We start from the raw sequence: 17,232 nt of genomic DNA on the forward strand, positions 1-17,232 counted from the left end.
CTGGGCCTGGAGTCAAGAAATCTCATCTTCCTGAATTTAAATCTGGCCTCAAACACTTACTAGCTAGTGTGGGCACGTAGAAGTCAGCCAGTCAACAAGCATTCAGGAAAGAAGTTACTGTGTGCCAGGTGCTGGGCTGCCTTCTGGGGATACGAAGAATGGCTTTTGGCTTGAAGGAATGATCCCTGTTGCTTTAACCTAGTGTTAGGGATGGAACCTGTAAGTTCATAGGCATCAGGAACTTCTGGGTGAGGAAGAGCCCCCTATCAATGTAAATTGGTACTTCCCTTCTGCTCTCACCCCCAATTTTCCTATGTTGTACTATTGTTCAGAGGCCTGAGAAATGACTGGGCCAGGGTCACACAAATAGTGCGTGTCAGAGACCAAGTGTACTTCTTGAGGAAATTAGTGGAGCCCCTAGACTAGCCAATACAATGCCATTTTCAAAAGATTGCACTGTCAGCTCCAAAGTGCTCAGTCTTTCAGCTTGAAAGTATCAGCCTCCCTCATCCATTCTCCATCATTCGTTTCAGGTACCATGCATACAACTCAATTCAACAAGCTACTTAGAGTTTCCCTAATTCAAAGAGGTCACCTCTCTAAGACCCTTCCCCTCCTGCCCACTACCTCACCCCACCCCAAATTTCACCTCATCTTACAACTTAAGAGACTGAGTACTTGAGAGAAGAAGGGATCCACATTAGGAAACATATTAGTAAACTGAAGACCTATCCTCTATCCTGTCTTCAGATGTTCATTGAGTTCAAGGCATGCCACTTCCAAGTTCTGTCTTTGAAGAAAGCTGCATTGGTCAAACTGGCTACTAGTTGGGGCATCCTCTTCCATAGCCATTCCTATGACTGATTTTCATTGTCCATGTCTTTAAAATGTTTCCTGAATTATCTGTTTGCCTACCTGTCTCATTTCCCACCTTGGAACCTAAACTCCTTGAATGTTTTAATGTCTGGGACTCTCAGCATTTAGCAGAGTCTTGTACATGATGGAGATGAATAATGTCTGTGGCTATTTGTTCAAGTTTCTGGGCACATATCTTTGTGGAGGACCATTTTGTTAGATCATGTGATAATGAACTCTTCAGACCATAGCCCTGGTGCAGTCACACTTGACCCATAACAGTGAATACAGGGCTAGATATAGCATCATTAAGACACTGGTTCTTACTAGCTCTGTGACCATGAGCAAGTCATTGAACTCCTTTGAGCCTTAGTTTCACCATCAGTAAAGGTGGGGATAAATAATCTCTGAGAGAAGCAATGTAGGAGAAGAGGTAGAAAGCTTGCCTCTGAATTAGGAAGACTCTGCTTCAGCTGCTGTTTCAACAACCTAATGCATGTGAGACCTTGGCTAAGTCACTGGTTTTTTTTTTCTTTCTAAGAATCCCAGTTGTAGAGGTGTCCATCAACTTGAACAGAAGGTATCAGTCTGACCTCCCAAACCTGATGAGATCACAATTTGTTGTCATCAAACCCAGGAGTATGTTCTACATCCCAAGTTTGTTGTGAGAATTCATGAGAAAAAATGTGGATAAAGTGCTTTATAGTTTTTAATTTATTTTATATGTTTTATGATGGTGTTTTTCTTCATGAGTTTCTCAAGTTCAGACATTGCTATCTTGAAGAAGCATGCAGCAACAAAGCTGAGTATACCTTTTTATGGAAATCACTTTCCCCTCATTCCCTCCTTGCTGCTGAACACATTATATTTTAGCTTTCTAAATTCCACTTACTAAATATCTCCTATGATGTATTAGTTTGTTGTGAAATATAGATGAATACAATGTGGTTCCTTTGAGCTGTTTAAGGTGAATTTGGGAATTTCTCTTTCAAAATAGCTCTATGTTTCTCAAGGGCAATGTAGCAAAACTGAACCAATCAATAGTTATGGAATAATTACTCATACTCAGCTACCAAGAAATCAAACAAACAAAAACATATAAATGCAAAGCCTTTGATCCCTGGGAATATAGTGTAGAAAACTAGTGAGGAAAATCTCTCAAACAAAATTAATAAAATTCTGATAGCTTGCATTTCTAGAGTTAGCTTCAAGTTGCAAAAGACTTTACAAATATGACCTCATTTAATTCTCATGATGACCCTCAAGGTAGGAGTTATTATAATCTTCATTTTACAAGAGGAAACTGAGGCATATAGGGGCTAAATCATTCCCTAGGTTCCCATAACTAGCAGTGCCTGAGGTATGATTGTTAACTCAGGTCTTCCCAACTTCAACTTCACTTCTGCTCACCTAGTTGTTCCTTAAATGAAAGTTTGTCAATTAATAAGTTCCTGAAGTGAAACGCCCTTAAGGCTCTGAGAGAGGTGAAAGTGGAGGTGAAATTGTTTGAGGTTTACTTGGATTCTGGACCAATCCTGGGTCTGCTGTTTGTTGATTCAGTGGAGACTGTCTGGAGGTGTCTACACTTCACTGGGACCAAATCCCAGCCACTGGAAGGCCTGCCTTTCCTGAGGTTCTCTCAAGTTTTCTTAGGAGGACAGCTGCCTTTACCTCTTAATTGTTGCTACTCTACAATAATTTTGTGGTGATTTTTCTTCCGTTTCTGGAGAAGACCTGGAGAACCTGGAAATTTCTGACCTACTCCACGATCTTCCCAGAACGCATTCCCTTAATAAATATTTGTTGAATTAAATTGAAGATTGATTCAAATGGAATATTCAGCCATAGCAAAATTGTTTGAAGGAATTTTGAATGTCTCATCTGGAGATGAGAAGACTTGGGGGAAGGACACCATGAGAACTGGCTTCAAATACTTGAAGAACAGTCATCTATTAGGAAGGACTCTCCTCTGCGTGGCCAAAACAGAAAAAGGGCATCATAAATGATGACTGATTTTTGACTTGGAAACCCCCAGAGACCAATGATTATGTTAGTGCTTTGTGCATGGTTGATGTTCCATAATTATTGCTTGGTTCAGTATTGCTACATTGTCCTTAAGAAACATAGATGAAGGGCGGAGCCAAGATGGCAGAGTAGAAACACACACATAACGCTAGCTCCGAACCCACAGCCCATAAAATATCTGTAAAAAAGAACCCCCCCGAATTCTGGAGCAGCAGAAGCCACAGAACAATGGAGCGGACGAGATTTCTGTTCCAGAGAGCCTGAAAACCTCTAGCAAAAGGTCTGTCGCACTGCAGACCAGAGCCGAGCCTTGGCCACAAGACGCTGAGAGGAGCAGATCCGAGCAGGCTTCAGGGACAGAATCTCCAGCAGCCACACAGGTCCCTCCACCCACAGGTGGCAAGGGTCGGTGAGAGGGTCTCTTTGGCAGGTCAAGAGGGGAGTGGGGTGCCCCCATAACTCAGGCCCCCTCAGGAGGCAGCAGTGGAGGTGGCAGCAGACTGGGGCTCCCCAAGCAGGCAGGAGCTTGGATCCATTCTTGAAGGTCTCTGCATAAACCCCCTGAAGGAACTGAGCCCGTGAGGTGGCCCTGCCCCCCACCTGAGCACCTGAACTTAATCTCACACGGAATAGCAGCCCTGCCTCTGCCCAAAGCCCTGAGGCTGGGAAGCAGCTTTCGAATCTCAGACCCCAAGAGGTGGCTGGGCAGATCTGGAGGCGAGGTGGGTGTGGAGAGGACACTCAGAAGTCAAGTCACCGGCTGGGAAAATGCCCAGAAAAGGGAAAAGAAATAAGACTATAGAAGGTTACTTTCTCGGTGAACAGGTATTTCCTCCCTTCCTTTCTGATGAGGAAGAACAATGCTTACCATCAGGCAAAGACACAGAAGTCAAGGCTTCTGTATCCCAAACATCCAGAATAAATATTCAATGGGCTCAGGCAATGGAAGAGCTGAAAAAGGATTTTGAAAATCAAGTTAGAGAGGTGGAGGAAAAGCTGGGAAGAGAAATGAGAGACATGCAGGCAAAGCATGAACAGCAGGTCAGCACCCTGCTAAAGGAGACCCAAAAAAATGCTGAAGAAAATAACACCTTGAAAAATAGGCTAACTCAATTGGCAAAAGAGGTTCAAAAAGCCAATGAGGAGAAGAATGCCTTCAAAAGCAGAATTAGCCAAATGGAAAAGGAGATTCAAAAGCTCACTGAAGAAAATATTCTTTCAAAATTAGAATGGAACAGATGGAGGCTAATGACTTTATGAGAAACCAAGAAATCACAAAACAAAACCAAAAGAATGAAAAAATGGAAGATAATGTGAAATATCTTATTGGAAAAACAAGTGACCTGGAAAATAGATCCAGGAGAGAAAATTTAAAAATTATGGGCCTACCTGAAAGCCATGATCAAAAAAAGAGCCTAGACATCATATTTCATGAAATTATCAAGGAAAAGTGCCCTGAGATTCTAGAACCAGAGGGCAAAATAAGTATTCAGGGAATCCACAGATCACCACCTGAAAGGGATCCAAAAAAAGAAACTCCTAGGAACATTGTGGCCAAATTCCAGAGTTCCCAGGTCAAGGAGAAAATATTGCAAACAGCTAGAAAGAAACAATTCAAGTATTGTGGAAGTACAATCAGGATAACACAAGATCTAGCAGCTTCTACATTAAGGGATAGAAGGGCGTGGAATAGGATATTCCAGAAGTCAAAGGAACTAGGACTAAAACCAAGAATCACCTACCCAGCAAAACTGAGTATAATACTTCAGGGGAATAATTGGTCTTTCAATGAAACAGAGGACTTTCAAGCATTCTTGATGAAAAGAACAGAGCTGAAAAGAAAATTTGACTTTCAAACACATGAATGAAGAGAAGCATGAAAAGGTAAACAGCAAAGAGAAGTCATAAGAAACTTACAAAAGATGAACTGTTTACATTCCTACATGGAAAGACAATATTTGTAACTCTTGAAACTATTCAATATCTGGGTACTGGGTGGGTTTACACACACACACATGCACACGCACACACACACATAGAGACAGAGTGCACAGAGTGAATTGAAGAGGATGGGATCATATCTTAAAAAAATGAAATCAAGCAGTGAGAGAGAAATATATTGGGAGGAGAAAGGGAGAAATGGAATGGGGCAAATTATCTCTCATAAAAGAGGCAAGCAAAAGACTTATTAGGAGAGGGATAAAGAGGGGAGGTGAGAGAAAAACATGAAGTTTACTCTCATCACATTCCACTAAAGGAAGGAATAAAATGCACACTCATATTAGTATGAAAACCCATCTTACAATACAGGAAAGTGGGGGAGAAGGGGTTAAGCAGGGTGGGGGGGGATGATGGAAGGGAGGGCATGGGGAGGAGGGAGCAATTTGAGGTCGACACTCATGGGGAGGGACAAGATCAAAAGAGAGAACAGAAGTAATGGGGGACAGGATAGGATGGAGGGAAATATGGTTAGTCTTTTACAACACGACTATTATGGAAGTCATTTGCAAAACTACACAGATTTGGCCTATATTGAATTGCTTGCCTTCCAAAGGGAAGGGGTGGGGAGGGAGGGTGGAAAAGAAGTTGGAACTCAAAATTTTAGGAACAACTGTCGAGTACTGTTCTTGCCACTAGGTAATAAGAAATACAGATAAAGGGGTATAGAAAGATATTTGGCCCTACAGGACAAAAGAGAAGATGGAGACAAGGGCAGAGAGGGATAATAGAAGAGAGAGCAGATTGGTGATAGGGGCAATTAGAATGCTTGGTGTTTTGGGGTGGAGGGAGGGGACAAAAGGGGAGAAAATGTGGAACCCAAAATTTTGTGAAAATGAATGTTAAAAGTTAAATTAATTAATTAATTTTTAAAAAAAAGAAACATAGATGACTCTTACCAGGAGGTTGTCTGTCACCAGAGGGTATGGTTTCAGGGTGGTTGGTTTGGACTTTTAATCCTTTGATTTTTAGTACCCTCCCTTCAAGAGAGTGATACATCTTCCCTGAAGAGTAGTTGCAGAGAACACTGCCTATTGGCTAAAGAATGGACAGAATCCAGTATCTCTGACTCTCCAATTATAAAGCAGTCCCAAAGGCTAAAACCATTCACCTCAAAAAAATATGTTTTGGTCACCTTGCTCATGTGAAGAAAGACAAAAAAGAAGGGGCATTTGGGGCCTTGCAATTCAGGCTCAGGCTCACCCAGATAAGCCCAGGTTCAGCTCACCTGTGATCAGTCAGCAGAACAGGTACACGTCAAGGGAGGGAAATCTCTTTCTTACAACCAACCTTCCTCGATCCTCTTCACTCAAAGTCTGCTGGAAAGAGTTTGAAGGTAGAAAGGAAGCCAGTCAAGTTAAATAAAAAAGGGTTTTTAGGAGCCTATTGTCATTGTCTAAGGACTTGTAGATAGGACCAAAAAACAGAGATGACAGTCCTAGAATACATCTAAATTAGCTTGCTTTTATAGACCATGAAGACAGTTGCTTCTCAATCAGGTGAAGCACTTTGTGTCCTCTCACCTTAGACTGGGGACTGCCCTGATCTTTTTGCTTATTAGTAGTGTTCACCTGCATACGATCTTGCTTCGTTGAACACTGAGAAAGCAAGAAGAAGGATTTTATTAGAGTGCCTTTCACACCAAGAGGTCCCCATTTCTCAAATAACTCAATTTTTGTTTTCCTCACATTACTTAGAATTTGTCATTTAACATAGATAATCAGAGATCTAGAAACCTGAAATTCTTGAATCTGGAATTTAGTGTCTCACACAGACCTCCCAGGATGTCAGCAAATTTTCCTAGAGGGTCAGCCAGGTGTCCCTGGACATTAGTCTGATCTCAGGTCATGGGAGGAAATCAGACATCCCAGGTGTCAGCAAGGTGTCATCCAGATTTCCCTGTGGGGCAGGCAGATGTCCTTGGAAGAATAAGGTTTGGGCGGGAGCAGTTAGTGCCTGTCAGGAAGAAGCAGTGTAGATTCTAGCCCAGAAATTCTCTTGGATACACCCATGCAATGCATTTCTTATTGGTTCAAGGCAGAGTACAATTTATCTGACTGCTCTTCTCCCCCTCACCAATCATGGTGGCAGTGTCGGGTCTTGAAGCTCATGTGATTGATGTTTTGATGTTGTCAGCCGTTGGATCTGAAAGGGGGGTACCAAGGGCTGCAGGGTTGATGGCTGGTGGGAGTAACAATGCTAGGGGCATAACTGCTGGGAGTTGTTAACTCTGAAAAATAAAATGAAGCAAAATCAAATACCAGAGAGCTCACAAAGCTTATAGGCAAAACATCTTTATTCTATTTGGGGACAGAAGCTAGGCACAAGGTCCAGATTCTCCTCTAAGATTGAAGATACCCAAGACAGCCAGGCAAAGCCTTGATAACGTGGTTGTGGCTGGAAAAAGACCCAGGTGATGAAATGTATTTGCTTAGTGACAAAAAGTCTAGTCATAGCAAGGTTTCATGTTAGGAATGCGGTTGCTGCAAGTGTTTATTTTATTTCTTTTATTTTTCTATGAAAGAAGTCCAGAAATTTATTTAAAAGATAGTATGAAAAACAAACAAGGATTCTTTACCAAAAGACTAAAAGGAATATATGCAAACTGGGTGACCTGAATCTCCTTCCAAGTCATGTCATTGCTGTCCAAGGAAAGAAGCCATGGGGTCATCTGGCCTCTGGCGATTTATCCTTTATGCCCCCATTTCCTATTCTGTAGGCTCTGGGGCTTCATACATGCTATGGTAAGGCCTCTTTCTCTCATCTAGCTACATGATCTCCTTGACATGTAGGGCCTCTTCAGTGTTTAATGCCGTTTTCACTTCTTCATGTCTCTTCTTTGAAATGGATGGACCAAGACAAGCACAGGCAAGAGTCAATTGAGAGTTTGGGAGTATCGTTATTAGCCGGCAGCTGTCCTCAGAAAAGGCAGCCCTGAACAAAGGTGTGTGTGCCTTTTAAGCATCTTAGCAACTCCCAGTACAGCCTTGCGGTTCCAATAGCACACATTTTTCACAGAACAGTTTTGACAGAGGTTCCTAGGTGCTGCTAGGCAAGGGGGCACAACAGAGAGTGGCTGGGCCTAACCCTGCCTAGAAACTCAACAGACATTTCTTAACGCAGGGTCTCCGGGGGGGAGGGAGGGTGGAAATAATGTCCACTTCATCTTCATCCTTATTGTCAGAAGTACTCCTCCTGTGTTTCTTCTTCTTTTCCTCTTTCTGTTTCTCTTGGTAGAGTTCCGTTAGAGTTTTTGGTCTGCTTGTTTGACATCCTTTCATGGAATCATCAGGAATAGATTCATCTACGTTAGAGACTTCCCAGCTTCTCCAGTACAGTAGGAAAACTTGACAAAGGAGCGACAGCACTTGTGCCCCCATCTACCGTCTTTCCAATAGGATCCCCAGATATGTGTATGATTATTAATCTTAACATCCTCCTCATACTTAGAGCAGACAATGGCTCCCTCTTGTCTTTTGATGATTGCTCCATGTCTTGCATATTACACATAATCTTCTGGTTGAGCTAATAGTACCTCCGAAGGAGGAGCACCCAGGTGTTCTTGCCCTCCATACTTCTCTAGGATGCATGCTTTCTGTTCTTTGAAATCTTCTTTCTAGACTTTAAATGATTTATACAGTAACTCCATTTTTGTTGGATCTGCTTGGAGATGCACTTCAGACCCTTTGTAATAAGCCTCCCATGCAAACAACTGTGTCCGTGCCATTGAAATTGTATCTCCAGTGTATCGAGTGAAATTGTCTCCTGCATGACTAACTTCATCAGGATTCTTTGCTGCATTGACATAGGGATTCTCTCTCATTGCTCTGGTTTTCAGATCATAATAGGCAGAATTGGGATCTAAATTTCGTAAGTATTTAGCAATGTCTTCTCGAATTCTGAGATTCCAAACTAATTAGTCTTTTAGAGTCAAAATTTTGTCCAGGTATATTAATGTCATCTGCATACCTATCTTCATCTTCACTGCTAAGATCTCTTTCCATCTCAGAATTTAGTTCTTCTCCCCACTGATGTTTTGAGGAATTAACTTGTTCCATTGACTTTCCTGAGGCTAATTCTTTCTGTAACTTCTGCACTTTCAGGGTATGTTTAACCAGGTCAACTTTGGCATAGTCTTCCACAACCTTCCTATGTTCCTCTGCGTTGTAGCCATTCTACCTATCCTTTTTACCATCATAGTCAAATATAAGCTGAGGTTGAATAAATTCATCTGGGGCTATGTTAGTTCCTGTTGAACTTGGCACCTACACGTCGAGGTCTCTCAAAGCAGTCTCTTTTTGTGTGCGTAGTAGCCCCACAATTTTAACATGCTGCTTTGCAGTATTTTGTAATCACCATATTCTCTTTCATTCCCCTCTTATACCATTCTCCAAATGAACTGTACTCTTTTCGTTTCTCGGGTTGGGGTCTCTGATGCTTTAATGTGGGTCTTTTTGATGGATCTACATGCCATGGCACCGAGGAGATGTACTGAGGGATATGAGGATTGATATCTTTTCTTTCCTCATCTACTTCAGCTGGTGTATTATTCAATTTTCTCTGTTCTTCTAGCTCCTTCTTCTTTTTCCAGTCTTCCCTTGTCATTTTCCTTGACTCTTCCAAACTCAAGTCACTTGATCCACCTTGGGGAGCACTGTTTACTGCTTTTGAAGCAGCAGCCAACTCTGTCCTGGTTATCTGGTGGTGTCTCTGCATCTGCCAGGGGAAGACCCCAGAGAAATGAGCACCAGACACCTGAAGGGACCCTAAATCAGTCCTGTTTACTACTGCAAGTGTTTTTTCAAGCTCAGGGACAAACTACGGCTTGCTGAGCTTGGAGTGAGTGCACAGCGTGATCGCCAGGGACAAGTACTGCTGCTAATTGAGCTGTTAACCTGGTCCTGTCCCAACCATCGTGCTCCAAGGTCTCCCCTTAACCTAATCCTGGTTTCTTTGCCCTAAAATCTCTTAAAACAATGTTTTGAAGTTTCATTCCTTCAACGATGAATTGTGTTGTCTAGGGCAAGACACTGGATTCAACGCTAAAGATAGCCATCACCCTCCTCCAAAACTTCCCACTCCCTTACCAGTTGTTTATTTTAGGGGCTTGCCTTCCTTCCATTTACACAGGAAAAAATACCTCCCACAAATGACTACGTCATGGAAGGATGGGTTCCCTTATCTAAGTACCCAGGAAAAGTAAGTGTAAACTCCAACTTCAGTTGGAATTCTCTGCCCCACCCCTCACCCCCTGACACAACAATTAAAACAAATTACTAGAAGAATAGTTGACATTGGCCAAAAGAGAAGGTGCTGGACTTACTAAAGTTGAACTGTTTACATTCCTACATGGAAAGACAATATTTGTAACCTTGAAACATTTCAGTATCTGGGTACTGGGTGGGATTACACACACATACATGCACACACACACACACATACATAGAGACAGAGTGCACAGAATGAATTGAAGAGGATGGGATCATATCTTTAAAAAATGAAATCAAGTAGTGAGAGAGAAATATACTGGGAGGAGAAAGGGAGAAATGGAATGGGGCAAATTATCTCTCATAAAAGAGGCAAGCAAAAGACTCATTAGTGGAGGGATAAAGAGGGGAGGTGAGAGAAAAACATGAAGTCTACTCTCATCACATCCCACTAAAGGAAAGAATAAAATGCACACTCATTTTGGTAGGAAAACCTATCTCACAATACAAGAAAGTGGGGGATAAGGGGACAAGCAGGGTGGGGGGGGATGATGGAAGGGAGGGCATGGGGAGGAGGGAGCAATTTGAGGTCGACACTCATGGGGAGGGACAAGATCAAAAGAGAGAACAGAAGTAATGGGGGACAGGATAGGATGGAGGGAAATATAGTTAGTCCTATACAACACAACTATTATGGAAGTCATTTGCAAAACTACACAGATTTGGCCTATATTGAATTGCTTGCCTTCCAAAGGGAAGGGGTGGAGAGGGAGGGTGGAAAAGAAGTTGGAACTCAAAGTGTTAGGATCAACTGTCAAGTAATGTTCTTGCCACTAGGAAATAAGAAATACAGGTAAAGGGGTATAGAAAGCTATCTGGCCCTACAGGACAAAAGAGAAGACGGAGACAAGGGCAGAGAGGGATGATAGAAGAGAGAGCAGATTGGTGATAGGGGCAATTAGAATGCTTGGTGTTTGGGGGGGGAGGGGATAAAAGGGGAGAAAATTTGTAACCCAGAATTTTGTTGAAATGAATGTTAAAAGTTAAATAAATAAATTTAATTATAAAAAAAAAAGAGAAGGTGCTAACTCGTCTTATTAGTTAGAAGGAATTTCTTCTTCTGGGACTTCCCTAGATGGATGAATTCAGCAGTCCAGTCCCATACCTACTATTACAAAGCTTTGTCTTACAAGACTGGCACCTAACTGAAGAGGGCTGGTGTGAGGAGGAAGACAAGGCATCCTTAAGTTTCAGTGCCACCAGATCCTAAGTTGATGGCCTTAATGATGGAATTCTAATAAATATGTCCCCAGCCCTAATATTCTAACTTCTTAAGAGGCCTCCCTGAACAGCAAGCATGTCCTGATTTGACCACACAATCTGGTCACATGACCCCAGACTCAATCACAGGCCTCATTGAATTGTCTCGTAGGTAGCTCCTTCTCCTCCCCTTAAAACAGCAGGCATCTCCATTTGATGGGATCAATGAAGGAAGATGCTACTTAACTTCACAGAAATAGATGACAGATTGAAATAAGCATAGTGCAATCTTATGTGTGTGTGTGTGTATGTGTGTGTGTGTGTATGAGTGTCTATGTATATACAGGTGCATGTTTATAGGTATCTATAAACTTATTTACCTATCTATTTATCTTTCCATGTTTAATTGTAGCCTTCTTTCATGTGGGAGGTGGGAGAGGAAAATAAAATAAAAAATACACATCAGAGAAGAAAAGAAAACTAACAAGGAAGCAAAGAAAAGCTGAACAGCTTTGAAAATAATGTGTAGTCTTTATTATGTAGATTTTCTTGAAATGAAAATTTATTATTTCTTTTGGAATTTTCTCTTATGCTCTGTTGTACATATGGCAATTTTTTTGTCATTTTGTATTTCAGTTTAGAATGAAAAAAATTACCAAAAATGCAATCACTTAACTATTATCCATGTATCCTATTAAAATGGGAACAAAAGCCAAGGTTGCTCACACTCTCACTCTTTTTAAAAAATGTATTTATTTATTTATTTTTAGTTTTCAGCATTCATTTTTATAAGATTTTGAGTTCTAAATTCCCTCTTTCCTCTCTTCCCTTCCCCCCTCCCCAAAATGACATGAAATCTGATATAGGCTATACGTGTGTAATCATATTAATAATGTTTATACATGGATTATGCTGTGAATGAAGAATCAGAACAAAATGGGAAAACCACAAGACAGAGAAAGAAACAAAAAAGAAAGAAAATAGTATGCATTGATCTGCCTTCAGATTTCATAGTTCTGTCTCTGGATGTAGACAGCACTTTCCATCATGAGTCTTTTGAAACTGACTTATATCATTGCATTGCTGAGAAGAGTTAAGTCTGTCAAAGTTGGTCATTGAACCAAGTTGCTAGTATTGTATACTATGTTCTTCTGATTCTGCTCACTTAACTCAGAATTAGTTCATGCCAGTCTTTACAGATTTTTCTGAATTTGCCTTGTCATTATTGCTTATATAGTACAGCAGAATACCATTACGATCTTATAGCACAACTTTTTCAGCCATTCTCCAATTGATGGGCATGCCCTCAATTTTCTGTTCTTGACTACCACAAAAAGGGCTGCTATAAAAAGTTTTGTACTAGTGGATTCTTTTTTCCATTTTTATGATCTCTTTGTATACAGACCAAATGGTGGTATAGCTGGATCAAAGGGTATTTGCAGTTTTATAGTTCTTTGGGCATAGTTCCAAATTGCTCTCCAAAATAGCTGGATGTTCACAAATCCACCAACAATGCATTAGTGTTCCAATTTTCCTACATCTTCTCCAACACTCATCATTTTCCTTTTTTATCACATTAGCCAAACTGATAGGTGTGAGATAGTACCTCAGAGTTGCGTTAATTTGCATTTCTCTAATCAATAGTGATTTAGAGCATTTTTATGTGACTATAGATAGCTTTAATTTCTTCCTCTAAAAACTTCTTGTTCATATTCTTTGACCATTTCTTAATTTGGGAATGACTTGTATTCATATAATTTTGACTCAGTTCTCTATAATTTATGCAGATGAGGTCTTTAATAGGAGACACTGACTGTAAAAATTGCTTCCCAGCTTTCTGCCGTTCTTTTCATCTTCAGTGTATTGGCTTTGTTTGTGCAAAATCTTTTCAATTTAATGTAATCAAAATTATCCATTTTGCGTTTCATAATGTTCTCTCTCTTGTTCTGAAATGGACATTATTCTCCCCCCGCCCCCCCCGGAGCCCCTGGGTTGAGATGTCTGTTGAGTTTCTAGGCAGGGTTGGGCCTAGTAGCCACTTTCTGTTGTGCCCCTTCTCCTAGCAGCCATTCTCTGTTGTACCCCTTTGCCTGGCAACTGCTTGGGCCCCCATCTCTGTTGTACCCCTTTGCCTGGCAACTGCTTGGGCCCCCCTCTCTGTTGTACCCCTTTGCCTGGCAGCTGCCTGGGCCCCCCTCTCTGTTGTGCCCCCTTGCCTAGCAGTACCTAGGAACCCCTGTCGAAACTGTTCTGTGAAAAATGTGTGCTATTGGAACCGCAAGCCTGTACCGAGAGGTGCTAAGATGCTTAAAAGGCACACACACCTTTGTTCAGGGCTGCCTCTTCTGAGGACAACCGCCAGCTAATAAAGACGCTCCCAAATTCTCAGTTGACTCTTGCCTGTGCTTATCTTGGTCCGTCCATTTCAGTTCCATTATAAAGTCTTTTGTTCTCCAAAGATCTGACAGGTAAAGGATACCTTGCTCTCCTAATTTGCTTATAATAAGTCTCACCCGTTATGTCTAAATTGTGTACCCATTTTGACCTTATCTTGGTATTTGGAATAAGATGAGGGTCTATGTCTAGTTTCTTCCAAACTATTTTCCAGATTTCATGAAAGTTTTTGTCAAGTGGTGAGTTCTAATCCCACAAGCTGAAATCTTTGGGTTTATCAAGCAGTAATTTACTACAATCTTGACTATTACTGTGTCTTGTGTACCAACCTATTCCACTGATACATCACCCAATTTTTTTTTTGCCGGTATGAGGTAGTTTTGATGATTGCTGCTTTAAAATATAGTTTTAGATCTGGCACAGTTAAACCAAATTCCCTTGAATTTATTTTTATTAATTCTCTGGATATTCTTGACCTTGTGTTGTTCCAGTTGAATTTTATTCTTTTTCCTAGCTCTATAAAATAATTTTTGGTAGTTTGATTGGTTATGGAACTGAATAAGCAACTTAATTTAGGTAGAATTTTCATTTTTACTATATTATCTTGACCTACCTATGGGTTGCTCAAATTCTCTTGGGGGTTAGTGGGGGAGGATGAGAAGATGTGGAAAGATGAATTTCCGGAGGTAGAGTGTTTTGCCATCTTATGACCATCAGCTTAGGATCTGGTGGCATTGAAGGTGAAGGAAGCCTCGTCTTTTTCTTCATACCAACGCTTTCCAGTCAGCTGCCAGCCTTGTAAAACAAGGTTTCAGATTTCTAGGCAGGGAACTGGACTTGAGAATTCACTGATCTAGGGAATTCCCAGATAAAGACATTCCAAGAAAACCAGTTAGCACTTTTACTGCACTTTATACTTGTAACCTCTTATAACCTTCCTGTCACCAGGCTTATTTAGATTCTTTTGGTCAGTGTCAACTTTCCTACTGTAAATTGTAGTTTTAGTTGATGGGGGGGTAAAATTGATATCAGAGTTCACACCTACTTTTCCTGAATACTTAGATTAAGAGGCCCCGCCCTTCTAGGACTTAATCCTTCTTAGGAGGTTCTTTTTCCTATATAAATGGAGGGAATGCAAAGTCCTACAAAAAAAGAGCTGGTTAAAGGTGTGGGGATTTTTGGAGGAGAGTGCTGTCTCTCAAGTTTGAATTCAAGCGTCTTGCCCTTAGCCACAAATGCATCCTTGAAGGAGCATAAGTGACGCTTCAAAACATTTTTTAAAATTGCCAAGGGTCAAGAAACCGACCTTAGTTTTAAGGGGAGTAGGAGCTGCTTCTACGTCTGCTGGCAGCACCGGGGCTGCTTCCACTTACAGGATGGCAACGTCTTTGGGATCCAACACCCACAACAGGCAGAACTGGGAGGACTCAGAATTCCCTATTCTGTGTCAGACGTGCTTTGGAGAAAACCCCTACGTCCGGATGACGAAGGAAAGGTATGGAAAAGAATGCAAAATTTGTGCCAGGCCGTTCACTGTGTTTCGCTGGTGCCCGGGTGTTCGCATGCGTTTTAAAAAGACTGAAGTGTGCCAAACCTGCAGCAAGCTAAAAAATATCTGTCAGACCTGCCTTCTGGACCTAGAATATGGCTTACCTATTCAAGTCCGTGACGCAGGACTATCCGTTAAAGATGATATGCCTAAATCTGATGTGAACAAAGAATACTACACCCAGAATATCGAACGAGAGATTTCTGAGTCCAATGGAAGTCGACCAGTTGGTGCTCTTGGGAAGGCTACAGCTACAAGTGACATGCTGCTCAAATTGGCTCGGACAACCCCTTACTACAAACGAAATCGTCCTCACGTTTGTTCCTTTTGGGTGAAAGGAGAATGCAAAAGAGGAGAAGAATGTCCCTACAGACATGGGAAGCCTACGGACCCTGATGATCCTCTTGCGGATCAGAACATCAAAGATCGCTACTATGGTACTAATGATCCTGTGGCAGAGAAGCTTCTAAAGCGGGCTTCAGCAATGCCTCAACTGTACCCTCCAGATGATAAGACCATAACCACTCTATATGTTGGTGGCCTGGGATATACAGTCAGTGAGACTGATCTCAGAAATCACTTTTACCAATTTGGTGAGATCCGAACGATAAGAATCGTAAAGAGGCAACAGTGCGCTTTCATTCAGTTTGCTACAAGGCAAGCTGCAGAGATCGCTGCTGAGAAGTCCTTCAACAAACTGATTGTAAATGGGCACAGGCTTCATGTGAAATGGGGAAGATCTCAGGTGGCAAGAGGAAAAGGAAAGGAAAAAGAAGGAACCACAGACTCTGGAATTAAGCTGGTGCCTGTCCCAGGACTTCCTGGAGCTCTCCCTCCACCTGCAGTAACTGAAGAAGAAGCCCTTACCAATTATTTTAATCTCCCTCCCAGTGATCATCCAATAGTGATGAATGCTGCCCTGCCCCCTCCTTCTAGGATTGCACCTCCTCACCCACCAGGTTTTGGGCCACACATGTTCTACCCAATGGGACCACCACCTCACTTAATGGGAGCTCCAGGACCCATCCATTATCCTTCTCAGGATCCCCAGAGGGTGGGAGCTCATGCAGAAAAGCCCAACAGTCCCTAACATCCTGGTACAGTGACTGGGTTCTGAGGAAGAAAGGAGCCTTTGAAACAGAATGAATAAATTTTTGAACAACGTTTTTCTTTATAAATTTTCATGGTAGCATATAGCAAGCTAAGATACTGACAGAAAGTTGAACGAAGGGCAGGTGAAGGAGCCCTGCTAAACAAATCTTAACAAAAATGGTCATTAGTGTGACAATGTCCAGTTATACATGAAAAAAGAGGGTCAGTGTGAGTGTGGAGCATCTGGGAACATTAGGAGAATTATAATTCTCATTGTATGTATTTTTCTGCATGTTTGGGATTTCACAAACTTTGATCTAGTGTAAAAGCAATCATTTGGCAACATTTTAAAAATAATTCTTTTGCTAGTACTAGTTAATAAGAGCCATTAAGTATTATTTCCATATTACCCAAATTTGAACTTTGAAAATCACCCCTAGATACTTTGTTTCCTCTTTTATCCTCCTCTTGCTAAAGGAAACTTCCAATGAAACCAAACCAACTTATTTTCAGTCTTGAGAATGTTCTTGTTTATTCTCTACCATCAAAAGTGACTGATATCTTCATAAAACTTTGGGGCTTGCTTCGCAAACTCCTGCCTCCTCATTTGACAGAGATGTTAACTTTTCTAAAGGTAAAATGAATAAACTTTTTATTTTGTTTGTATAGATGAACTGTGACTTATGGAAGGGTCTTGGTTGACTTGCAGCTCCATGTCTTTCTATCTAATTTTCTTCAGTTGCAAAGGAGGCTCCTAATAAATACAACTAAGTTTGGTGTTAGGCACAAAGTGCTCTATATGTAGGGAGGTAGGAGTAGCTACTCTTTAAAAGTTATGGATTATGACCCACT

The 17,232-nt window shown here is 41.4% G+C and overlaps 1 protein-coding gene and 2 pseudogenes across 1 annotated transcript; 2 read left to right on the plus strand and 1 right to left on the minus strand.

Moving 5' to 3' along the window:
- LOC140522753 (pre-mRNA-splicing factor SLU7-like) overlaps positions 1-17,232 on the plus strand; it is a 94,216-nt pseudogene that overhangs the window by 15,631 nt on the left and 61,353 nt on the right.
- LOC140523617 (pre-mRNA-splicing factor SLU7-like) lies at positions 7,515-9,498 on the minus strand (annotated as a pseudogene).
- On the plus strand, positions 15,116-16,378 carry LOC140523618 (pre-mRNA-splicing factor RBM22-like). Its single transcript, XM_072638414.1, has one exon. It carries the CDS (start codon positions 15,116-15,118, stop codon positions 16,376-16,378), a length of 1,263 nt encoding a protein of 420 aa, XP_072494515.1.

The sequence above is a fragment of the Notamacropus eugenii genome, chromosome 2 (genome assembly GCF_028372415.1).
Source record: "Notamacropus eugenii isolate mMacEug1 chromosome 2, mMacEug1.pri_v2, whole genome shotgun sequence".
NCBI classification, from domain to species: domain Eukaryota; kingdom Metazoa; phylum Chordata; class Mammalia; order Diprotodontia; family Macropodidae; genus Notamacropus; species Notamacropus eugenii.